This window comes from Hippoglossus stenolepis, chromosome 12 (assembly GCF_022539355.2).
Source record: "Hippoglossus stenolepis isolate QCI-W04-F060 chromosome 12, HSTE1.2, whole genome shotgun sequence".
NCBI lineage: Eukaryota > Metazoa > Chordata > Actinopteri > Pleuronectiformes > Pleuronectidae > Hippoglossus > Hippoglossus stenolepis.
Genome location: NC_061494.1, coordinates 1,930,303 through 1,956,820, shown reverse-complemented (window position 1 = coordinate 1,956,820; position 26,518 = coordinate 1,930,303). Strand labels below are relative to the sequence as shown.

Here is a 26,518-nt window from a genome sequence, read left to right as displayed (position 1 = left end):
ACATATTCTTATGGGGGTTTTGTATAATTAGATGGGTTAGGTTTGCCTCCAGAAATATGATCTTGACGATGTCACATATTTATATCCATGTAAACTTACTACACAACATCAGCTGTATGTGAAGCTCATGCATATGGAGTTATAGCAACAGTAAATACAGCTATGGCCAAGGGCAAAATAACACAAAGCAAACAAACAGAAATAATTAAATAAACAAAAATAGGTCAAATACTATACCAACATTATTATATTATATTATATTATATTTGTAATTGAATAGGTCCACTATTATTATTGTTATTATTATTGTCCTTTTTAATATAGAAAACCACACACACACACACACACACACACACACACACACACACACACACTGCTATCTGCTTTGTCATCCCAATCTGTTAACTGGTCTGTACTCACTGTTCTTGTCTTCCTGTCAATGTCTTGTTTCTTGTCATACATTGTTAAATTAAAATAAAAAAAAATACAGTTATAGACTGGTTCCGGTGTAACAGTGGTGTTTACCAGTCTGGTAAATGTTAAAGTTATTTCTTTAATATCCTCAATCAGTTCTTCAACTGTTTGGTGACACTGGCAGATATGGATGCCGGATGTCGTGGTCACCACCGTTTCCAGATTATAGAAATCGCTTGTTTCCTTCAACTAATTTGATTCAATGATTTCTAAATTTTAAAAACAGTAACACAAATCTTTAAATTGTATTTAATATGTAACATTTTTCAATTTACACGATATGAAGTAAAAGTAGTACACTATAAAGTAGTAGAGCTTGTGCATACACTCCAACACAAATATAACAGTGGGTAAAGGTACAATAAGTTAGTGCCTCCCCTCCCCCGCTCTGTCTGAGGATGTGGTTAATAGGTGGTAAGAACTGTTCCATCCTCACAAGACATTATTAGAAGATGGAAAAAATGCTACGTATTTGAACTATCATGGTCAAATGATGTCATGTATTCTTAAGTATATGTTTTATTTTAAACTTGTACTGATTAATCACCCATGGTCAGCTGAAGGAAAGGAAATAGTCTTCACAGTTACACTCTTTAAACCATTGTTAGTTTAATGAGCCAACTCTGGTCCAACACTGTGTCGACACGAAAGCTCCAGGTTAACACGTAAGTTTACCACGTACACAGAAGACAACAGGTGCTGGGCGCTGTCGAGTGTTCAAGAGAGCACGTGTGGTGTCTACACAGATACATGTTTCATACACAGCTAAACGTGATCATATGTGAAAGGAATGTGTTGAGACAGGCCTGAATTTTTTTATTATAGCCTCCCATTACAAACCTGTGAACGTGATCAAGCTGTCATAGCAACAGGTTTCCATGGTATCGGTCCCTGACATAGTGCTAATACTGACAATATACTGTATGTGAAATGCATTAACTATGGGTTTGAAGAAGCTGTGGTATGCACTCATCTACTCATCTTGAATGTTACACTCACTCACACCTGTGACATTGATCTTCTGTCCGTCCTGGCAGAGGGATTCCTCACATGAGGCTCTCTAAGGTTTCAAAAGGGTTTGTTGGGTAGTTTGTCCTGACTCTTGTTGAGGGTTAAGGGAGGAGGATGTTGCACCTGTTAAGCCCCATGAGGCAAATTGTGATTTGTAAATTTGGGCTATATTAATACAATTTGATTGACTGTGACACTTTGTTTGCTTCACTTTAAACTCATCAGAGAAGCCGTTTCCTTTGCGAGTGTCCTGCCTCGAATCGAATAGTTCTGTGCTCCCTGAGCCAAGTCGTATCGATTTTCAAACAATTCAGTCCTAATGACTGTATGTGCAGCCCTTGTATTGTTGAGCCACGAGGTGAAATATAATGACCTTCACTGTGTTTAATTGATTTAGGTTTGATTTACTTAGATTTGTTTTAACAAAAAAGCGTCTTTCACAGGGACCTGCTCGTGTCATGTGTTCAGAGGGGAATGCTGTGAGACTGCATTCCTGGCACTGTGTTGTGCAGAGCACATATTTCATTTCTTACTCTTGAAAGCGTCAACCACACATCCACATGTATTCATTGTAGGTAAATAACGTTATAACCTATAGGTACAGGTGATGAGTGAAACAATTACATCTTCTCTGCTGGTATCCAGTACCACAGACATTCCAAACATTCTGCAGGTTTACTTCCATGAGCATTCCACCAAAGCAGGATAATGCTACATCAACATCTGCACAAGTTTGTACAGGTAATATTACCTAACTAACCCTGTGTTATGAAATGAATACTTGGAAAGTAACCATGTCACCATGCACATGAGGGATCCTGCATAATATCTAAACACCTGTAAATAACACAAACTCTTGACTGTGGTTTGGTGATTGGGATACATGTGACCTGAGTGATGCACCTTACTCCTGTGGTTTGATGACTTCTCATTCCCATATTGGGCAACTCCTGCTTTAATTGCAGCAGAACAAGGTGGAGCCCAGCTGGTAGCATTCTGCCAAAACTAACAGTCGAGTCTTCAAGCATTCAAAATCTCTTTTCAACTGGTCCAGCAGCTTCGTATTGTTTCATTAACCGTGTTAAATGTCCCTTTGCTCCTCATTTTTTAAAATTTGTCCCATTTCCCTTTGTTACACACTTTCTTTTCACAAGATTGGGAAAAGGCAAAATAAACAACAAGATATACAAGATCACACTTCAAAAAAAGAGTTCAAATAAGTGGGATACAGACAATTACATCAAATAAGCTGTTGTTGTCTCTTTAGCTGTCCTGTAACTAGGACACACTTGAGTCAAGGCTAAAGCAGTCATTGATTCCACTGGCCCCTGAGCAACAATAAGTCAGGCTGGTTGAAAAGCGACTGAAGTATGCCTGGTATCTGGATTAGCTCTGGTATTCTGGCCCACAGCAACATTGAGCAATGATCAAAGTAATACAATTCCCTTCATACACACTCACCTCCTGTGACAACACTTGTAGACTATGACAACTATGACAGATAAAGCTCATAGAGATGGGAAGGTCTCCCGCCTCAGTCATGGAAGAACTATTCACACCACTTACTGACTTATATACTGATTGAGTAAGTACAAAAGTATTATCAGACATACTGTTACAGCATTTTATTGTTGTAGCTGCTCAAGGTGGAGCTACTTTTGACTACTTTATTTAGGACTTCGGTCCAGTGGTTCCCCGCTGGAGGGGAATCGTCCTTTAATTGAGCTGCTAATAACTCCCAACTTAACTCCAACTTGAACTGTGACGAGGGGCCCCGACTTTACACTGGAAAGGTTTTAGTCACTAAAAGTAAAGTGATAATTCTAATCAGGACAAGAATAGAACGTGTGCGTCACTTTGCTTCATACAAACACCACTGCTCTGCTTCCTATGTGCAGGGGCCAGAAGCTAGATCTGGCTAATCTAAAATGAACAAGGGAAGTTGAATACGAGTGTGTTTTCTTCAATGTAAGTCTGTTTTTCATTTTATATAAGTCATATGTATATATAAAAATAGCTGTGGGCACAGAGAAAATCTTGAACTAAAAATGTCCTAGAGGATATACATGTAATATTACAAATGTACTGAAGTTACAATAATATGTTCTGGGTAGAATTTATATTTCATCATATACTGTATGAATAATGAGTATAAAACAGGAATGTCACCAGATGTAAGAAACCTAGGTCCAAGTCTTCATTGGCCATGGTGATACAATAAGAATCCCTTTTTGTGGAGGGCAGCCTGTGTAGACATCAGTAAAGTGATGCACCAACAGGTGTCAGCAAATCCACTTTGGGATTAGGTGAACTGAACCCGCCTTGTGTTTTGGAAAACTTTATACATATATAGTTTATAAAGTATATCTGTGTGTGTGTGTGTGTACACAACTGGTTTCAAGTTTCAACTGGTAACTGTAACATGTCTTATAAATTATAAAACAAATCTGTAAAATTGTCAATTAAAAGTGAATTACTTGGGGTCAGGATGCCTCAAGGCGAGACTGTAGGGACAATTAATGGGGGGTAGAATTGTTACCCTTAATCAGCCCGGGGGACTTTTCAATTCAGGAATTCCTGAATAAACTGGGTGGTACATGTAAATCTGATCATTTATAGACACAGAACGTATAAATGAGCCATTCCCTCGTCAGTTTGGTTTTAGAGCCATTATATCCTCCTCAGAAGTAGTTGCACTTTGTCAGAAATGAAAAGTGCAAGCAGGATTACAAGAACCAACCTTATCAGGGGTTTTATTCTGTCAAGTGACACAACTATAGATGCACGTAAGAGCCTTTGACACCACCACCATCATCATTATTATTATTTAACAGAGCTCATACAATTCTTAACAGTCAACAGAAAAGTCCCGGCTCAGTCTGACAAGTGCAGATACTCAACACGCTGTTGAAGACATAACAAGCCAGCAGTCTTCTCGCCACATTCTTTGGCTTGCATGCAGGTAGGACGTTTTCAGTAAAAACTCAAGTGTGCATTCTTAGAGCCACCTTACTACATGACACATTCTTTGACTGCTGTGCTGAAGCAAAACACACAGTTCCTGAAAGACGTTACGCAAACACTCTCGAGTATAATATAGTCATTTCAATATAGAGTTTACTCAAAACTTAACCAAGGATACACTTAGATCATAAGAGAGTTGCTTTATTTAAAACTACATTAAGAAATACAAGTTGATGAGAATAGAATTGACATACATGGTATGTTTAAAAAACGTCACTCCCACACAGAGTTGTGTGAAACATTCGAAGCATCTTTCAGAAGCTGGTGATTAAGCCGATGTCTGTGTGAGACGAGCTGGTCAGCATGTTGTCTTTGACCGGAGACATGGGCTTTGGCTTTCCCTCCATACAGGAAGTCAGCTTCTGGGTATCTCTGTAAAACAAAGCAGCATGGTCTCAGAGCTCTTCCATTAGGAACTATATAAACTAACTACTGATAAAACATTCTGGCTTAACAGCCATGATTCAACAATGACAGTTAGTTTACATAACATGTCTGAGTCCATGCCTCAAAACACTTACTCTTTCCCTCAATGGCAATGTGTTTTAAACAATCTACTGTGACGAGCAAAGAGCCAATACTGTTGGATATGGTCTTGTAAACTGAACTAATTACTGACCCCAAATATTCTGATGATCTACAAAGTAATTGAGTATTCCTCATTTACTTTTTGAAGCTGAAGTTCTTCCACAGGCTGCTGATGGTGGCCTGGACTCCAGGGCTGTTCTCATTATTGGCGGAGGAGACTTTCTTCCCAGATCCCACAGACTTCTTCCTCAGCCCACTGGCCCTGGCTGGGCCCAACGTTGGCACTTTCGCTGCTTGACTGTGGTTGATGGACTTCAGTTTTGACAGACCTGAAATCTACAGGCATAAAGACCAGATTAAACACAAAGAAAAAAAACTGTGTTGAACTGAACTGCAACAGAAATGTCTTAAATGTTATTACTTTTAAATCGTGAATTTAATAATCTGCTGTGTCTTGTAGGTGCTTCAGATAAAGAGACATTTGTTTGGATTATGTTATCGATCTCTAAAAGCTCTCTGACCACTACCGTTGGACAGTATACACATCATTGACTTAAAAAAATTACAGCATCTATTGCACTTCTGTCCGTCCTGGGAGAGGGATCCCTCACATGTGGCTCTCTCTGAGCTTTCTATGTTCTTTTTCCCCCTTTTAATAGTTTTTTTGTTAGTTTTTCCTTACTCTTGTTGAGGGTTAAGGACAGACCTTGTTAAGCCCTATGATACAAATGGTGATTTGTGAATATGGGCTATACAAATATATATCTGATTGATTGATACCAAAAGTTAAGCAAAATCCTCTGGATCTCCCACTGGTGGCTGGCTGTAGTATCGGTCATAAACCCTGCCTGCCTCATGTTAGTGGATGGGACAAGGAGCAAAGTAACAACTCAAAGTACACGTTAAATAAATATTAGATAAGATAGTTTCTGTCATTTTATGTACTTCTTATTACACTGAGTTTGTGGTTCACGTTTCTCATAAGTTTGGTGTTATTAAAGCTTTTACATGCAGAAAACTGATGTCATCTGCACTCATGTTGATGTAAATTTAATGGATATTTATGTGTAAATTTACAACTAGATATCACTTATTAAATCATGTTAAATCTGAACGATTGAGAATGAATTGACCATTTATAACTGGTGTTGATTTCACACTTGTGAACACCTGATTTTCAGCAGCTTGTAAGTTATGATAAAGTTGCAGGAAATAGGAACCCTCCTCTGTGGCTCAGGTGATAGAGTGGGTCATAGGCCACATATATGCACAGTATGAATGTGTGTGAATGGTTGAATAAACTGTACTGTCAAGTGAATTGAGTGGTCATCAAGACTTATGCTGTTAAATAACAGCAGGATCAGTGTTATTGCGGAACATTATGTCACAGTGAAGTTGGCCTTTGACCTTATGGATATGAAATGTCATCATTTCATTATTCAGTTACACATTTGTCTGGAGATGTATCATAATTATTATATTATTTCTAAATACACAAGCCTTAAAACTAAGATAGAACCAAAAGTCTGCTGGATGCCCAAACCCACCTTTGACCCCAGAATGCCAGATTTCTTATTTGAGTATGTTGGACTCTGCTCGACCTCTGAATCTCTGTGCAGATTCATTTCCTGAGGAAGCACGTGAAAAACACACGTAAGAACACAATACAAAGCTGCCAAAATAGTTTTCTGCACACCCACTCATCAATCTATGATGATGATAATGTATTTGTGAAGGCTGGGATATATTTAGGTTTATAAGTATAATGGAGATTTGTATGAACATACAGATGTGGCATCATTCTGGTCAAAGGAGGGGAGGCTGTGGGTGGGGACTTCCTCTTTATGGCAGGGTGTGTGGTAAGGCTGAGACTGGGAGAAGTAGGCACTGTCCTGGGACGGAGGGGAGTCTGGGGGGTTGTCCTCTGAGTTTCCGTCAGTGGAGGACGGACACAAGGATGACGTGTCTTTACAGGGATTGTGGGTCTTTGGAGAGGAGGAAAAACTCTCCCTCTTAAACTGAAATTGCTGAAGGGCAGCCAGGCCCGAGGTGGACTTAGGGCTTTTTGATTTTTCCATGGAAGAGGAGCTGCCCGACCAGTTAAACAGCCTGAGGCCTTGACTGGCTGGACTGGGGGGTGTAGTGCCTGGTGATGGAGGTGGGCTCGGGGTCTCCACAGATGGAACATCGGGACCATCGCTGTCATTGGTCTGGTCGCTGGGAGAGGACTTGTCCTCAGTGGGAGTTACAGCTGTGGGCTCCACACCATGAGGTAAATCCTCCTGAGCAGACTCCCTGGTGCTGAGACTGACTGTGGAGCTGGAACTGCTGAAGAATCTGCGTGTGGGAATAAACGCAACATCATGATAATATTCAGTGTTAGACGTAATGCACGCTAAAGCTGTGTGACTATGAAAAAAAATATACAGTTCTTATTGTAGCAGCAGGTATTGTAATCACATGTATAGCTACTAGCTTAAAGGAATAGTTAAGACATTTTTGGGAATATACCCATTTGGTTTGAGTCAAAATGAAACAGGAAATTACAGTCCACACAAAAGTATGAAAATCCCTAAAAATGACAGAGGTATGTAAAACCATCAACAGGTGAGATACCGGCTGGAAATCAGCATTAGAAAAATAAACACGGCTCCAAATAAACACCACTTCTAAATCTGTAAAATTACACATCTCTATCGTATAATTAACAATCTTGTTTGTTTAATCTGTACACAAAGAAATGTAAAAACAGTAACTTGTGCTTTCATGGGGAATTAAATGCTGGAACTAATCACACAATACTGCCGGGCTGCATCTCTGGCTACAGGTGATGGCAAAAGTTACAAAAGTAGTGTGAAGTCACCCCAAAGCAGCCTTTTGAAGCACCTATATATATTTTAACTTTCTTTTAATATTATTAAATAACTGCACTCTGCCGGAATTTAAAGTGCTGCGAGAAAAAGGAGTAATAGTTGTACCTGTTTTACAACCACGTAGATTCAAATGTATTTAGAGGCCACATATCACTGCAGTGTTTATGCACACAGCTGTATAGTTAAACTGTTTGTGTTGTTTACACTAACTTTCTCTGTTGCAAACTTTTGTCTCAAGAAAAGAGATGATTAGATGTGGTTAAGGCCATATGATTTCACCTGCTGCATGTGGCCTGGCCATCCTCCTCAGCTTCCTGGTTCCTCCTCTGCAGCAGCGTGGCGAAGCGGTTGCGTGGTCTTGACTGACTTGTTAATTTGGGCTTGTCAGGCTGTTGGTCTGTCTTGGATCGTTTCTGACTGGAGGAGGAGTACTGCTGCAGCACGTCCTGGTCGGATACTCCAGAGTCTAAGGGGGGGAAAAAAGTACAATCCTGATATTAAAATCAGTTATACTACTAATACTAATTTATTTTCTCTGTCATAATAGGCTCTATACTGCTAGTCTATACCTGCTGAGTTGGGTGAATTCAATTCTCTAAAAACAAAGCAAACTAGGTACATAGAAACCATATTTTCGACTTTTTAATGGTTTGGTCCATGACTTTGACAAGTAGACTTTTTATGTGTAGATACAAATGATTGGATTTCAACAATGATTGTCAAGCTAAATGGATTTCGAGCTGTAGCTCTACTAAGAAGGTATATTGCAACAAATGGCATGTTGCAGTGAAAACAGAGTTACCAGCTCACCTTCTCTTGGTCTCTTCACCTGCAGCTCTCTGCAGGGCAGCCTCAGACCTTGTAAGCCGATGACTCTCTCCTTCCCCCTGGTGGAGGAAGTCCTGTCTGGAGACTCAGCAGAACAGGGCGGGGCAGCAGAGGTTGGCTTGAAGCCTACACTCCAGATACTAGGCCCAGTGGGAGCTGGTGATTCCTTCCAGTGCCGACTATGGCGTTTAGGCTTCTGACAAAACATTAGAGAAGTTGTTATAAATTAAATGCAACTCTTCATTTTGATAATCAGGTCTTATTTAACTGATCATGATGTGATACCTGTGAAGTGGGTTTGTCTGGGTTGAAGTCATCTATCCTCGCCATTGTGTGGATGTCCACGTTTCCTAAGGCCATTTGCAAGCCTTTCTCATCTCCTACGTTTCTGGATTCAACATTGTCAAGGGCACAACAGTGGTAGATTGAACTTAACAGTATCTATTTTGAAAGCAAATACAGAGATGTGACTCAGGTGTAATTCGATCCAGGATACGTTCCAGCGTAGCTGAGCGTGTCTGGGTCAATATGCTCAGGGTATGGGTTGAGAGGTACAACCTTCCTCCTGATGGGATCGAAGACGAGCTGGTGAAGGAAGGTGTTGTTGGCTCTGATGAACCCCTCGATGTAATCCTCAGGAACCACTAGATTAGATTTCAGGTACTGGCCCATCTTTCTGATCACCTGATAAAGAAAATATGTGTAAATGCATACATACAATATATATTTTTACAATCCAAGAATGAAATGATATCCTTTATGATGTGTAATACCACTTGTCTAAAAGTTATTTTGTATTCAATTGTGAATATCATTCCTTAATCTGTAATCACTTTTATCATTATTAGTTATAGTATTTTCTCATTGGTCAAAATGTAACCAATCTTTTGTACTTACCTAATTCATTTGGATTCTGTGGATATTATTTAATATAATCCAATGTAACATATGTTGATAACTGTAGCATTTGTGGGCACAGAATATGGTATCTTCTTTCATGCATCTCACTTGAAAACGGTCAGACCCTCTAAAAATGGTGATGTCATATTTTTCAGTCAGCTGATTGGTAAGACAGCAGACATCTTTGTCTTGGTTTGAGTCTGATGACCTGAACATACAGCTCTGTCTTCAGAAGCAGCTGTGGAGTCCCAAGTTCAAACAGGGGTTACATTGCCAAAAGCTTTATCCACTTCAACTGGTCTTACCTTTAGGATATCTGGGTCTTGGGCCAGCCGTAGCAGCTTGCAGGCTTTGCCCAGGCCAATGCCATGCAGGGAGGCCAGATAGTCGCAGCCAGAGAGGATGCACATGTACCGAAACTTCTCCTCTGTGAAAACGTTCCCCAAGCTGCGACATCGGCCCAGGTTACTTTGGTCTATCTCCAGACCGTTGCCCTGCTTGTCCATTTTTAGAATCACCTAAATGATTGTGAAAGACGACTGATGAGTGGGGTAATTGATTTTTGTTTGGATAATGTCTGTTTTTGTTGAACTTTTAGTTGCTGTAAAACAGACACTGCACAACCGTCCATAATATGATTCACCGTTTCTCTTCGCATGAGAAACCAATCAAATCGTTGTTCTTAATATAGTACACAAAGTAAGCACTAGTGCCTTTCTTCACCCATTTGGCTTTGTTTGAATAAACAGCCAGTAACCTCACCCTTCACTACAAAAACATCAGGGCTCCTCTACAGTTTCACATCCTCTCTCCCTCAGGCTTTGAGCTTTAGCACATTCAATTTTAAATAAAATAATGGAAACTATATTAAAGTACCAAATTACAGCTTTGATTTAGTAGTTCTACACCAAATGTACAGTGCCCAAATTTTAGCGGTTTAAAATTAAGTGGGTACGAAGTAAAACAACATCATCATACGTAATATTTAGTGTAAACTCCTTTACTGTAGTTCTGCTTTTTTGAAGAAATTGTACTTTCTTGATTCTTGTTGTTCTGGGTTTGTACCCTCATGGTTGAATGCACTTATTGTAAGTCGCTTTGGATAAAAGCGTCAGCTAAAAAAATGAAATGTACTGACAGTGACAGTGTGAAATCTTTGACCCAAAGACTCTTTGTATCTTCTCTAGTGATTCTCTCTCACAGGTTCACAGCAGCCACCTTCTGCTCTTATTTGTTGTGGGTTCTCTCTGCCTTTAGTCTGCTCTTCACCAAGTAACAACTTATGATGCATTTGACCGAATCTGAACACAAAAAATACTCCTGTATATCTGCAATTTGCATGAAATCTTCTTGCATTCAATCATGAATGAATGAATGTACCAGTGCGTCAACTCCATTGGCAGCCATACATTCCTAGGGCATTACAGAACCAGCACCGAGATGAGGTGGTGGCTTTGTGTCATGAGCCATTACGTTTTTCTCATTTTTCCATAATTTTGACTCTGAGCCATTGTGAACTTTGAGAATAAATTAACATTGAAAAAACAAACACCTGCCCAAGAGATATTTAGCCACCAAATGACCAGTTACTGTTGAACCACTGCAAGTTGGCATTGTGAGTTAAAAGGGATATATCTCATACACTGTTCTTTCATATAAATGTAAACAATATTGTGAGTTAAAGGGATATATCTCATACACTGTTCTTTCATATAAATGTAAACAACATTGTGAGTTAAAGGGATATATCTCATACACTGTTCTTTCATATAAATGTCAACCTACCCAAAATAAATGTGACACTTCAATGTAATGTCCATTGTTTTATGTTCAATTGAATGTTCTTAAATTTGGAGCATGAAGAAAAAAATGTGCCTTGTCCATATATACACTACTGTGTATGGGAATGCAGTCCCTGGTAGCTCTTCATACCTTTTTACAGCCGAATGCCAGCAGGTCAGAGTCTTCAGTGATGACAGCCTGGGCAAAACCGGATTTAGTGAGGTAAGCTAACTGAGCATCAGCTTCATATGGAGCCACCACACAGTCCACCCCTCTTGCCCTTGCAACCTGGTGGGGGGAAAAAAGTCACACACAGAAAATCCTGTTATAACAACAAGCAACGTTATGGCACAAAACCATAAAGCCTGAAATGAAATAAGAGAAACAAACACTGTGCCTGGAAACACACATATCTCTGGGGTTCATGAAGATAAATGACAGCTTGTTATCACATTTATAATGTTATAATGTCTTGTAAGCACATTCAAACTCATCTTTTGCTAATTTGATGATGCCTTAACTTATTTGCATTTAAAACCAGACTGACTGACTGACTGTTGAAGGAAATCATGTTACATGGTTTTAAATGCAAATAGGTTAAGGCATCATTAAGTGTGCAAACTTGGTGTAATCAATACAGTAGACATTACTGATATAACCAAAAACATCCTGATATATTTATATAACTGTGCCCTGCAAGGAGAAGGAAGTCATCTGGACCTGCAGATACTCAAAGGTGTGTTTAGTGCAAATAGTAATCTCAAGGGAACGGTAGAGAGCCGAGACAAGTTCATCCTAGTACTGGAAGATGTGTGTTTTCTGAGTAATGTCTATATTGATGCACTGCATGCTATTGCTTTTAGACCAATCAGAGAGCCCCTTGTGTGGATACTAGATATTGACATATCAGCAACCTTTCATCGCTTGAGGAGGAGCATAGTGTAGGAGGCATTGTGGTAGTTTAATTGAGTCTGCCGGGAATTACACCTGTGCTGCATCCAGATGCTTCATATGTCAGATTTGTTATTCTCCACTTTCTGTTAAATTGTGTGATACAGAAAAGACTATGTTTGACCGTCCTTCTGAGTGCAGCTCGTATAAGTTGACAGTTTCTAAAAGTTATAGGGGTCTGAGAAATATCCTGAGTTAACACACTAGAACTCTTCACCCTCCAGGCTGCACTCAGAGTCCCTTCATTAGCTTGGCACACATGCTGAACATGCCCATGGCTGATGGCTCATCCGGGTATTACACACAGTCTGCTGGTCAGGAAGAATGAAACAGAATGAGAGTAACAAATGGAACTGGGTCCTGTGAATACTGGCTCTCTGACATTGTTCACGTCACTTTTGAATCCAGTACGGTAGATTCTGTAAGGGACGTCGGCTGGGTGTCAGGCTCGTGCATCAGGATTCCGATGTTGCCCAGGTCACACATGGCTTTTTCAGTACTAGGTCTCAACCTCCTGCACATGTGCATGATGCATATCGAGGAACACCTCCTGTTACTGTCACAACATTTGTATGTCCTGTCTTCTGAGAGATTTAATTTACTGATGATTGTTTTAAGAATATTTCCCCCTCTCAAATCACCATAGTGCATTTGTGAAGATAGCATCAATAGCGTTAAGGCTCACCTTAATAAGATTATGAGCCATGGCTGGTGTGATGTTAACGCAGCGGGTAAAACAGTCCCTGGCCTCGGACAATTTACCTTCACGGAGGAGCTGTCTGCCCTTTTGAAGGTTAGCTTGTCTGCGCCTGAAAGGTACATGAATGAAAGAGGATTACTATATGAAACACTCTCACATTGTAAAAAACCTAAAGCTGAAGTCTGATTCTGGACAATGATGCAAACCTACAAAAAGACAGCTGTCTGGGTAAATTACTGTAAGATTATTGTTTTGTTGAAGGTATCTTCAGACGCAGATGAAGGTTTAATGTTGTGGTCTCGCTTATAAGTTGCTGCAAAGAGAAAATTAGGAAAGTGACAAATACAAATCAGGTTTCTTGTCATGGACTTTTGGACGCCTTTGGATTCTTGATGTTTCAACACGTTTGTGGGAGGGTGTTTGGTCTCACCTGTCTGCAAGTATGTACATTCCTCTCAGCAACTTTACACAAACAGTGTGGTTCTGTTGCTATTTTGAAATGCAGTCTTTCAAACAAACCAAGCATTGTCTCAGCCAGTTTGTTACCAGGTATGAGAAACACTGGATTATTGTGTTTGGTGCAGGACCAGAGTATTTCTCAGAAACACATGATAATGTAGATGCACTTTTGTTGTCGGTGCAGCATTCTCCATTGAGTTTATTCCTGTTTTAGTGAAGACCTAATTCCTATCTGACACATCTCCTTTTCAAAATGTTGGCCGAGCATTTGCCGATATCTGATCTAAAGCAGCAAATAAGTCATTTTTGATTAATCTGTCAGTTATTTCTTAGATTAGTCTTCAAATGATCTATCTTATTGTATCTATATTCAATTGATTTATCTGATAAACATTTCAAAACTGAAACTGAAGATGTGGGCCAACAAAGTTTAATTTGGGGGGACTCCAGAACACACTTTCTACAGAGCAGCTGAGCAACGAGACAATTTGCTCAAGTTCACACATTTAAACTAAAGTGTAAAAACAAAAAAAGACAAATATTTGTTAGGTCACATGTCCAGAGGGTTCTGCATCCTCACACTCATCCACAGCCGAGGTAAATACTCACTCTCTGCGAGCCTTGTCCACTCCTTGTTTGGAAGGCAGATTGCGTCCATCAAACACCAGCACTGGTTTGACACCAAAGGTCAACAACATGTCCACAAATTTCATGCAGTACCATACATATCTAGGTTTGGGGAAAATGAAATTGCAAATATCAGTTACCTTGTTACAGGTAGATTGCAGGGTAAATACTGATGCTTGAGAAAACATTCACTCATGTAAAATAATGAAAATGCTCACTGGTCAGTGGGTTCTCCTTTAGCCAGCTTCTCAGCACATGAAAACGCTCCTTTGTGCAGCCAGCAGTACGTGTCCACAGCCACTGTCTGGCCTCTGTATTTTTTCACACTGATGGGCTCAGATGCATCTTTGATGAACTGTAGTAGACCAGAGATTCCCATCTTCAGCTGCAGCTCTGAGTAACACAGAACCTGTGAAAGAAACAGCAAAATACTAAGATACAAAGCTCATTGTTAATAACATATAACATTAAGACCATTCCTGAGAGCAAGCAACTGCCATTTGGATCTGGAATTATATCTTATCCAGCGACTGTTAGATTTACTTTAAATTGAGTGAATGCAGCGAGTGGAAAATATAGTTTGATGGATAATCTTCCAGCATCTTCCCCTGTTTAAAAAATATCAAACATCTGATAAAACCTGACTTGAATCGTTTATTATTACCGTCTATCATTGTACAATGCATATTCAGTACATGTGGACCTGCTTCTAAAATTAAACTGATCATGGGCTACAAAGAGACTGACAGAGTCTGACAAAGACCTGATCATGGAAAGAAGTCTGGATTTAAGATGTAGATTTCTTTTTCTGTGTGAGGTTTGCCATCTATATGCAGTCCAGTCTTACCCCTCCGTTCCCTGGACAGATATGTGTTCCTTTCTTGCTAAATGTATTATATATTTTGTTCCTCTTTGAGGAACAGGTCTGCAGCTTTGTCACCTCACAGTTATTTGACTTAACAAACCCATGATTAAAACTCTACAGCCAATAATGAGAAAAAGAGATAGCTCATGATTAACGTATACAAATGATGTGTATTAAGAGTATCAGAGTACAATGCAAAGCCACAGATGTTTATGTGAAGCAATAAACATGTTAAGTAACTCACATAAGATGAAGTGGAATGATGACACATGTAAGCAGATTGTGATCACACAAATATGCAGTATTTCTAAGTACAATAGTAAAAATACACTGCATTTTGATCCAACTCTATACTTCTATCTATTTCTATGAGTAGCAGCACAGCTAGAGCTGAGGTTAGTGATGAGATGTTCTCCTGCACACACAAGCTGTGCTCATCCCCTGGTACGAGCAGTGGACACCTACAGCTGAGATCAGGTTTTACAGAGAACTACTTCATGAGGTTTCTGTTTAGAAGCTGTTCAGTGAGTGTGGAGGCTGCTGCGCTCACATGGTGATGGAGACAATGTCCACTGATCTGAATCAAACCGTATGAAGTCATCGACATTTATCCGGTGAGAAGTTAATATCCATCACCTCCCTGTGTTCGGGTTTGGTCGTCATCAGTTACTCAAGCTCTCTGCGTCCAGTAGAGGCGCAGGACAGGGCTAACGTCACAGCTAGCTAACACCGTACAGCAGTTTAACTTGAGATTTCTGGCAACTGAAGAAGCCGAATTGAACAAACAACCCAGTCAGACTGAGAAATGTTATCGATTTGTACCTTAAGGTGTGTCTGCGTATATTTATAAGCAGGTCCGTGTTAAATGAGAGGTTTTGAACAGTTGGTTCTCCGGGTACAGCGCGTTAAGGGACAGGGGGGACACTGACGTCTCCTCTGGACCCAGAGCAGAGTTCTTCTCCTCGGACAGAGCGAATGGCTCCAAGTGATTCTCAGCAACACAACCAGTGGACACTGTCTTCGTTAATCCAACACAAAGTCAAGTGTGCCACGGGACAACACACAGACACAAACATGCAACACGGGGAGTGTGGAGTTCAACTCACTTCTGTCCTGTTGTGTTGATCCAAACAGACAAGCAGCTGCAGAGGGAAGAAACTGGAGCGAGTTTGGTTTTAGCGCTAAAACCAGTGCCTCAGTATAACCTGCTGTAATTGGTCAGATGGACCCAGAGGGCGGGGTTAATAGCTGTAAGATGGAGAGGGTTGCCATGTCCGCGGTTTTCCGGCTGAACTGGGCTTCCTCTGAAGGGTTGCCAGATATGCTGCCTGCAGTCAGACCATAAACTGTATATAGTATAAATATAAGACTGTAGTCAGACCCAGGAGGAGTTAAAGTAGTCCGGCACCGCAGCTGCCCTCCATCTCCCTCAATACCATACCATGACTGTATCATGATTCACTGAACGTGTTTGCTTCTGGTTTCATTCATTCATTGTGGCTGTAGGAGGCCACACCTTCTACTCTGTCCTGAGTAAAAGGCATTGGACTTTGTATGTATTTTAACATATGTTGTGTTGTATTTAATCTGGACCCTGAGTCTGAATGATAAATGTAATTTATTTAAAATCTAGAAATGTTGTCTAAGGGTCGTTTTGGCCTGAAATGGCCAGTGATTATTGAAAATAGCATAATAATATAATATACGTGTGTGTATTTGCTGCAACACTGTTACTTTCAGCCCTGTCTTTCTACACTGGATTTTCCTTGAATAATAACCACCAATATAACCATAAACTGTTCATGAGAGGTTATATCCAGAAAGCAGACACATGATTTTTTTATATTCTTGTTCAGAGCAAGAAGATATATTAAAAACCTATTGTTTTTCTGCTTTGATTATATAGCCAACAAACAAACCCCACACTAATAGCTTCAATTTGGTCCTGTAATAATATGAGGTTGTTAAAATTGTTTTAAAATATTTTTTGTAATTGAACACAATTTGCTCGTATTTATTGGTCAGTCATAAATGTTTGTATTTTGTAATGTGGTTATTTTTCCTCCCAGCTGAACACATTGGCCACATGTATTCATCTGGTACCTGTGACATCAACTAACAGTGGTGGTCTGAAAAACTGTAGTGTGATGGTTTTTGTGAGGGAGGCCTGGAATTTCAGTCTTTATATACTGTCTATGATTTCAGTCCCTGTAGCTGATACTGTTACTGAAAGATGATTTTCTGTTATATTTATTGTTAGAGCTAACCAATCAATGGTTGGGGAAAAAAAGACACAAACAAATAAAAAATGAAAATGAAAAACAAAAATCATACAATTTTATTACAGGTAAAGCAACAAATCTTGACATTTGAAAAGCTGGATCCATAAAATGATTAATATTTTTGCAAGAATAGTGACTTACCAATTACCAAAGTATTCTTCCACCATTTTCTGTCAATCAAATCATCAAATTGTAGAAGTTCTTTCCATGTTTTGTAAATAAAATCTTAACCATAACTTAAGCTGTAATATAAATGTAATTGATTGAAAGATACAGCATTTCCATCTGAACATAAAGTGGCACAAAGTACAATTAATTCATACATACTAAATTACATGCATAAACAAAGCTGTAATGACCTCCACCAGCCACCTCTCGATTTTGAACGAACGACAGTGTGGACGACATGACAGCTCCCAAAGTGAAGCCAGAACATCTTGATCGTCCCCCAGGTGGTTGGCTGCAGTAGCTGTCACAAGCCTCGCCCTTCGTTCACAGATGAGACATAATGTAATTTTTTTAATCAAAGAGTGCATAAATTAGACAGTCATATTTTTCATTGAATAATCATTAGATTTTCAATCATCACATCAATCATTCCATCACCCTGCATCTACACTGATTCAACCATTACCTTAAAGTTTGCCTCAGATTTAATTTTGGTTGGTTTTGATATATTGAAAACATTATGATCATTTACTACCAGACCTTTAAAATGTTTATTGATACATTTTCATATCATAATCTGAAGACACAAATTAAAAAAGTATTGCTTGCATTTGGAAACATGAAATCTAAACATTTCCACCAACAGTACCTAAAAAAATCATTACACAAATCAAATATATAAAGGAAGAAAAATATTGAGTCAAACAGTGCGTGAAAGACAATCTCAACAACAGTTTGTTTGTGTAGACTCTTGTTAAGAAATCTCTGGGGTGTTGCCTGACTGAAAAAATGCATAACTAAGAATAATGTTGATATTCACATTTTTAAACAAGTCAACTCTTTTTTTCTAGTAGCATGGACATAACTTTAATGAATGTGTGTAACTTCTGTGGTCATTAGATGGACTACACATGTGTACATATATTATGTCCAAATACATTTGTGTGCTTTTCTTATTTGGCAGGTAGACGTTTCCAAATATGATACATTTGAACATGTTAATTTCCACAACAAGAATATAAATATTGACCTATTGAACTAAATGTGTGCATTTGATATTTATTCATACATGGTTTATACATATGAGTCATTGCTTAAACTAAGCAGAGGATATTTCTTAGTTGAGCTCAGAAACTATATATAAAGATTCAGAAACTCTCCATTCAATATGGTTCTGGTTTTTTTGGCAATGAGTTGTCTCGTTTCCCAGCTTTATGCCCCGCTCCGAATGCATCGTAAGACGTGTCTCATTACCCAGCATCCCCCACTCTTCCTGCTTTCAGCAGCAGTAGTGACAGACGAAGCGAAAACAATATGACAGTTTAAACTTTAAACCGATGGGCTGTGTGCAAGTGACAGCGTCGTTAGCGCTTCCAGACAGTTTTCACTGACCGCTTAGTTAAATGTCATTTCTTTGGACCTGAGGTAGGGACAGAAAAAACAAGGATGCAGTTTCCTCCCACCAACGGGGACTTCACGTTCGTGTCCTCGACAGAGGCTGAAGGTAGGCTAATGCTAATGCTAGCGCAACTCTACGCCTAGCAGGCCTTCAACCAGCAAACCACATATATGTTTACGTGTCTTGTTTTAGTTTTCATAAGTTAGCGAAATAACCAAAATACGAAGCCCGTCGTTACTACTTATGTTGTGCCGTTTGAGAGAGCTGGTGTAACACGATTATTCGTTGGGTGAGCTATCATCCGGTTAGCTGACTAAATTAAGTACTGCTACGTGTTGTTTATGTTTGCATGAGAATAACGTAGCTAACCAGCGCCACTGAAAACGAGACCAGAGAGCAGTCAGGTCAGACGTGAAGGAGCTGCTCTTCAAGTCGTCTAGTTCTGTGACAATAGATAAATGATCCGGATTGAAATGTCACTTACTCTGTTGTTTACACTGGTCACCCAGGAAATGTACAGCAGCTCATACAGTAACATCCTGTGGCGGATTAGAGGCTGCGAGGATGATTATAGGATATAGATTCTAATATACCGTAACATTTGACTTCGTAACAGGGCTGGGTAATAGTAAAGTAGAAATATGTATTTATTCAGCCAGTGTCTTCATATTTTGTGACATTTTGCTACATGACAAGAACAGATGAGGAAGTTGTGAATCATTAAGCAAATATAAATGAGATAAATATGAAAACTAGTAAGATTATATCATATGTTATACAATGAAACGAGTTTGTAATTTACAGCAGTGCAGGTCTTTTTTTTTTTTTTTTAAAGTGCAGCTTTGTCCTGTGCCAAATATTCAGATACTCGTTGTGAGGGTTAGAAATGCAATATTTGAACGTTTACAGCAGATGAATCACTTATGTAAACAATGTGATGAATGAATGTGTAAATAAGCATGTTCTCCATAGACCTCAGCGGCACCATAAGTGCCCCGGACATCAAGCTAAACATGGGCAGTGACAGCGGTAAAGACCCGTACGCCACCACCTTCCTGAAGCAACGAGGCTACGGCTGGCTGCTGGAGGTGGAGGAGGATGAGGGTGAAGAGATCAAACCTCTCCTGTGAGTACATGTTCTGTCCAGTCTTTTTCTCTTTACAAACATGCCTATTGTTTAATGTAATTAGGATCATTTAAATTGTGGTGGGAGACAGACAAATCTGCATCCTTCTTCAGTGTAAGAAAAGCTACAACAGAGCAAGGTGATTGGTTGATAGTGGCTGGTGGTTCTGGTTGTATCTACTTATGACAGCTAATACAATTCGTTTGGTGGCTGCTACTACAATTTCAACTCATAAAAGTACTGTTAAATTGCACAGCAGTAAAATGAGAACATGCTTACTAGCTGAGTAGCTATATATCATTACAGACCTATACACGATGGTCAAACAGTTTTGAATATTAGAAGAATTTGTTTTAATTTGGTTCAGATCTGACGTCAATAAAAAGAAAGATGTAATCCTTCTTGTTGCGATTTTATGTTGTGTGTGTGTGTGCGCGTGTGTGTGAGAGCAGGGAGGAACTGGACATTGACCTGAAGGACATCTACTACAAGATTCGTTGTGTCCTGATGCCAATGCCATCGCTGGGCTTCAACCGGCAGGTGGTCAGAGACAACCCGGACTTCTGGGGCCCTCTGGCTGTGGTGCTGCTCTTCTCCATGATCTCCATCTATGGACAGTTCAGGGTGAGCAGGACATAATAAATACCACTGTGGGATCTGCATTTGTAAAATCAAGCATATTTCCCACCATTTTAGCGATTTTTCACAGTAACTTAACTGCCTGTTACCTGGAGCTTCTCACAGTGTAACCTTCCAAGAATGTGGGGAGGCTTTGGTGCCATGGTCTTCCTTGCTTTTACACTTTATTTTATTAGCTGGTATGTTTTGGATTTACATCATAAAAAAATCTGACAATAAATCCTTATTGCCTACACTGCAGGGAATTGAAGAAGGTGGTTGTCAGACAGACAATAAAATAATTTGGTATATTATCATTGGTTTTCTTTCATGTTGTGTCCTACTGAATCTAGAGCACTGCTCAGGCTGGCAAAAGTCCATCCAATGCCAAACAACAATGTCGGCTTCTAAGGAGTTTAGCATAGATGCTGCTTTAGCATTGTTCATATCGCAACTGGAGAGTATTTCTTTATTGAAAGAAGAGCAAAGAATGATTTTCTTTACAGAAAAGAAGTTTCTACTCTTCTCCTGACTGACTTCAACAACTATGATAGATGATGAAAGACAGATAGTTCATCCATCACCCACCAAATACTTTTGAAAGCACCTGCCCTTTGCTAAACAGATTCCACCAAAACCTTCGGGTGTGTCAGGTTTACCTGAACTTGTAGTGTCAGGGCCTCTGCCCCAAAGGTCAGTCAGTCGAATTAAAAACAGAACTATGTTATAAATTATGTTGCATTTGTTTAGTTCCTACAGTGGACTAGGGGTCAACTTGAAAATATCAGAATGAATATAAAGAGTTGTTTGTGTATTGAGCTGTTTTAGTTCATGTGGTTAAATCATGTTGATGATGTAATGTGAATGTCACATAATTAGTTAAGTTTATTGACTCATAATTAGTTAAGTTTATTCAGTGATGACACCAAACTCCGCTTTGATTTCACAGGTTGTGTCTTGGATCATCACCATCTGGATATTTGGATCGTTAACAATCTTCCTGCTGGCACGTGTTCTTGGTGGTGAGGTAGGTGCAGCCTCTTCAGCCGGTCGAAAGATCCTCAGACTTGACACTAAAGTTGTTATCGTAAAACATAAACGTTTTCTCATGGAGTCTTGTCTTGTGGTTCTTTTTGGTAGGTTTCCTACGGCCAGGTTCTCGGAGTGATTGGATATTCCCTTCTTCCTCTCATCGTTATAGCCCCTCTGCTGTTAGTGATCAGTCGATTCGAGGTTGTCTCTACACTAATCAAAGTGAGTCAAAAACCACGTAGGAATGAAGAGTCTTTATATTCTTCATGGTGTGGAAGACCAAATGTATAGAATCTGTACAATGACAGTTAACAGGAGGGTCTGCCTCCTTAATGCAGTACAATGCAAATCTCTTTTGGCTGCATTACAAAACAGGTTATGCTGCTTTAATTTGTCATGTGTTTGCGGTAAACGATTTTATTTTTATTTTTGTCATAAATACTCCACATTATAACTGAGCTTTTGTCTTTTTAATACACCTTGCATTATGCACTACTCATTATGAGAATTACTATATATTATATTATTATTTGTAGCCTAATATCACAAACTCCGAGATCAACCTACAAGATGTTTAACATTTAATTGTCACTTTTTGTCACTTTTTGTCACTAATGCCCTAGTTTATCATCTGTGATATGAAATCATAACATTTCCGAAGGGTCAAGAAAAAGTCACAGTTGAGTTATGAAAAATCAAAAAGTGCCTGTGCTGCCTTCCAGCTGGTGGCTCTATGGCATAGAGGAGGTTGCACCTACTGACGTCTCACTCACCAGCATTCAGGCGTCAGTGCAGCCCACAGAAACAGGTCGCTCCGCATTGCTGAGCTCACCGTTTCCATTACAAACAACATGTGATTCCATCTATGTTGGATCAGTAGTCAGAGGATCTGAGCCCTGACTTTGTTGTAAAAGTTTAGAGTCCACCATGCTGTTATATTCCATTGCTGCGTACATTGACATGGCTAAAAAAAGGGCAGTGATTTAAGTGACAAAATGCTGCCCAAACTTTTTTGGGGCAGCCTTAGAAGCAAAAACTGGCCCCAGAATTGTGGAATAATGTCTGAAGTATTATTATTATTTTTGATTAAGTGTAAAGCAGCAAATCTTCATTTGTAGGAAAAATGGAAAAGTAAAAATGTTTTTGCTTGAACACTTGACTCGGGTCAGAGAACCACAGTTACTAACTACATTGATGAGCCTAGATGAACTTATTCACTAGTTTAAATCCAGCACACATCACCAGCTCTTTCATACACTTCTTGAGGAAGAGTGTACAAAAACTTTGTAACATAATGATTAATACATATAAAGCTCATAATCACAATCATAAGCCTGCTGTTGTATGTTTGTTCAAACCAGACAAACTATGAACCTTTATCAATCAATCAACAGAGTAAACTGTAGCATGTTGAATTACCTTGTGATATTTGTAAACAATGAACTCAGGAACACACAAGAAATAGTGTTTTATTTCAAAAATGGCATCAGAACACAAGACCTACCCTGAATAGTTCAGCCTGTTAGTAAATAAGTTCATATATAAATGTGAGGAGGGATGCGGTGATGATCATGTCACTTAAAAAGATGAATGAGTCATGTGATATTTGTTGGTCAGAAGTTTTGATGGATAAATGAATTGATACTTTCTGGTCTGCTCTCGTGTTTCAGCTGTCGGGAGTGTTCTGGGCTGCTTACAGCGCTGCTTCACTGCTTGTCGGAGATGAATTCAAAACGAAGAAGCCCCTTCTCATATATCCCATTTTCCTTTTGTACATATACTTCCTATCACTATATACTGGTGTGTGATCGGATGAGTGGAGACTGTGGACCTTCTAATGGACAGTGACCCTGGAACATAGGGGAATAAGTCAAAACTTCGGAACCAGGATTTTTTAAAAAAGGTGTTTATTTCTTTTTTAACTCTGTTAAACTCCAGATGACGGGGATGCTGGGAATACAGTATGTATCAATGTATATAGTTTTGTCCCTTTTGTCTTTCGTCAATAAAATGTTTATGTTGTTTGCACAGCTTCAACTTTGGTATGCAGACTTCTCGCTCACCAGTGCAATACAGTCGCTATTGTCCTATGTTTATTTGTAGTTCATAAAGCTTGAAATAATCAGAGTTCAACATTAATGTAATGATTTTTTTATGATATAACACTAAAAATGTGTTGCCAAATATTTGTGGGGTTTTTTTTCATTTTGAAGGAAGAAGAAAAGCAGCACCACAGAAGAAGATTGTTGATCAGAAGGTTCTTTATTGTTCACTGTAATGTACGATGAGAAATGTACTAGTATGCTTTTCATTTTTCATGGACTTGTTGGTTGATTTATGGATTTTAGCAGCCGATCAGATGGACTAGGGCAGTTAGAGTGATATGAACCATTGTCTACTGAATGTGGTGCCTTGTTTTCCCTCCCATGAGTCTTGTTTGTCACTGGTTTACTACAGGAAGATAATTATTTGATCAACAATTACAGTAAATTATAAGAGTAATCATTTGGTATTAACTGACTTATTACTGCTTAACATACAGTCAACACAGCTGTTCACACTAATGTAAAAAAGAATGCTGTATATTAATTACATTTGTGTTGGTCTCCAATGGATTCACTCACAAAACCTCTTTCAAAATAATGGCTTTTGAATAAGTTGCTACATGCTAATGCTAAACATGTTTTAAATATCAATGGTTGTTGGTTGTCACATTAGAGGAGTGATTAAATTAATTGTACTCTTAATGTGTATAGTGAGTCTACAGCTGCACTACTGCTTCGGTGAGGCTGGATTTAAACTCAGCAGTGCTTTCAGTGCAAATCATGTGAACATGCTTTAATGATGACCATTTCCAACATGTGAAACTGTCTCAAATTAGCATCACACACAAATTCTCTTCAGCAGACATTTTTAGGGTGAAGTAGGACCTCTCAACGGCTTAACAGGAGGATCAGTGAATAAAAATGATGAAACACAAGTGTTGGTGATCAAATGGATGTTATGTATGTGTAACTGGTTCAACAGGTAGTTTAGAGAATGAGCTTCCCCAGGTTATCAGTGTCAGAAACTAGCGAAGGCCTTAGGTCAGACCTTGTTCTATGTATTTGGTGTAGTCTAACATACAGCTTTATTTTCTCAATTACTGAATGAATGGAATCAAAGAAAATTTATCATGATTACATAGGTATCCAGAAATTGAGCGAATTGACAGAGTACGCCAAGGTTGAATGAGGAGGTGCCTTTTTCTTTGCATCATCTGGTGGGAGACCCACATGTAAGACTTAAAAACATTCTGGATTTAAATCAAACTAAAACTAATTAAAATAAAATGTCATAACAATATGACATGTCATTAGAAAAGATTTGATACCCTTTCTGCTGTTTCATCCCCACTATTTATTCATTCCATCTTGAACCTACACCTCAAGTTCTTCAGTGTGTTGCATTGTGGGAGAACAGCGTGATTCAACAGAACAACGTTTGTGGTTCTCAGGTCTGAGCAGACTTAATGTCACACTTTCTGGGTGAACACAATACACACTCAAACTCTGAACTATATGTAGCGCATACCCGAGACAAGTTCCAATCATTCGGACTCAGATGAGAATAAGGATTTCAAAGGTCACTTGTCAGGGTGCTTGCAGCCTGTGGTTTTCTGAATGTGATTTATCAGGGATGCTCGGAGGAAATTTAATTACGTCTGGCACAAAAATTCACTTAGACTCGAAGATGACATGATTAGAATGCAAAGGTCAAAGGCTAATATTCCTTACATTATGTTGTTAGAACAGCAGTCAAATACTGGAAAGAAGCTACTAACCGTGATTATGAAACAAAAGCATCTTAACATTTCAAAATTCAAACCAGCAAAGGGTTATTTTACATAACTGATTGATTGACTGTCATTTATTTCATTTCAGCACTATATTTGATAAATATATGCTATTTATATTAGGGTATAAAATCTGTAAGCTACTTTATTTGCAAAAACATTGACAAGTCTGTATGACAAAAGAGAACAGATTAAAATAAGCATGAGGGTAAACATTTTACATAGAAGTAATAAAAAGAATACCTTTTATTTATACAGCGCTTTAACAATGCTCAAAGACACTTCAAATTAAGTGGTTAAATAAAAGCAAATAACTACATATATAAAATACACATTATCACTCAATATACTGTTTTACACATTGTGTGTTACACAGTGGACACAAACTGCTGATTTAACACAGTGTGGTAGCAGATGTGTTTCAATATCTGCAGTGCTTCAACACCCTAATTGTGATGTTTATTTGCAAACGAAAGCAGTGACATTTGTGCTTGCATATGCAGTGTAGCACTTTACAACCTGTTCAACAGCTCTAATGACTTAAGGGATTCATATTTATAATACATTTTATTTTTCATTCAACTTTTATTTATCCTCAAAGCATACAAAGAGTTTTCTCAAACCCATGTAGGAATATCAACTTCCTCAAATGACAGGTTGTCTCCCGGCTGAAAGCTTGGCATCATCTGCGTCATTAAAACCAGTGACTTGTTTTCTGTTGTGGCTGATCAGAGTATTCTTGACTTGGTCAGGCCATGAATCCAGTGATGCCTTTGATTGAAACATATAATCTTAAGACCAGCCAGGTATTTACAGATCATAAACCAGATCAGAAAGTTTACCTGAACCAATCTGGTCCAGTTTCCTCACTCACCAAATAAAACCAAAGTAAACATTCTTGCATACAGGTCTCTGATTGTTGGGCAACAGCTCCTTCTTTAGTGGCAATGAAACACCATCCACACTGGTCAAACAGAGCTCTCCTGTACTTTTTGCAGTTAGAACATTAGTTTCAGTCTCAGGAAAACTGCTTGTA

General features: G+C 39.0%; 2 protein-coding genes across 3 annotated transcripts; one reads left to right on the top strand and one right to left on the bottom strand.

Moving 5' to 3' along the window:
• Window positions 1–4,211: 4,211 nt before the first annotated feature.
• Window positions 4,212–16,221, bottom strand: exo1 (exonuclease 1). Of its 2 annotated transcripts, none has more exons than XM_035171753.2 (14): window positions 16,129–16,221; window positions 14,376–14,566; window positions 14,140–14,259; window positions 13,057–13,180; window positions 11,571–11,708; window positions 9,944–10,156; window positions 9,235–9,422; window positions 9,024–9,126; window positions 8,721–8,934; window positions 8,190–8,376; window positions 6,825–7,374; window positions 6,585–6,665; window positions 5,177–5,373; window positions 4,212–4,881 (listed from the first exon to the last, which is right to left on the bottom strand). In XM_035171753.2, the coding sequence occupies exons 2-14, from the start codon at window positions 14,534–14,536 to the stop codon at window positions 4,764–4,766; spliced, it is 2,394 nt and encodes a 797-aa protein (XP_035027644.2). In that variant the 5' UTR covers window positions 14,537–14,566; window positions 16,129–16,221; the 3' UTR covers window positions 4,212–4,763. The 2 variants fall into 2 exon arrangements, with proteins under 2 accessions (XP_035027644.2, XP_035027645.2); XM_035171754.2 differs by having other exon boundaries at window positions 4,743–4,881; window positions 5,129–5,373.
• Window positions 16,222–18,720: 2,499 nt separating this feature from the next.
• yipf4 (Yip1 domain family, member 4) lies at window positions 18,721–24,627 on the top strand. The gene is made up of 6 exons (XM_035173094.2): window positions 18,721–18,976; window positions 19,844–19,997; window positions 20,450–20,621; window positions 21,565–21,642; window positions 21,756–21,869; window positions 23,318–24,627. The coding sequence occupies exons 1-6, from the start codon at window positions 18,919–18,921 to the stop codon at window positions 23,453–23,455; spliced, it is 714 nt and encodes a 237-aa protein (XP_035028985.1). The 5' UTR covers window positions 18,721–18,918; the 3' UTR covers window positions 23,456–24,627.
• Window positions 24,628–26,518: the final 1,891 nt, after the last annotated feature.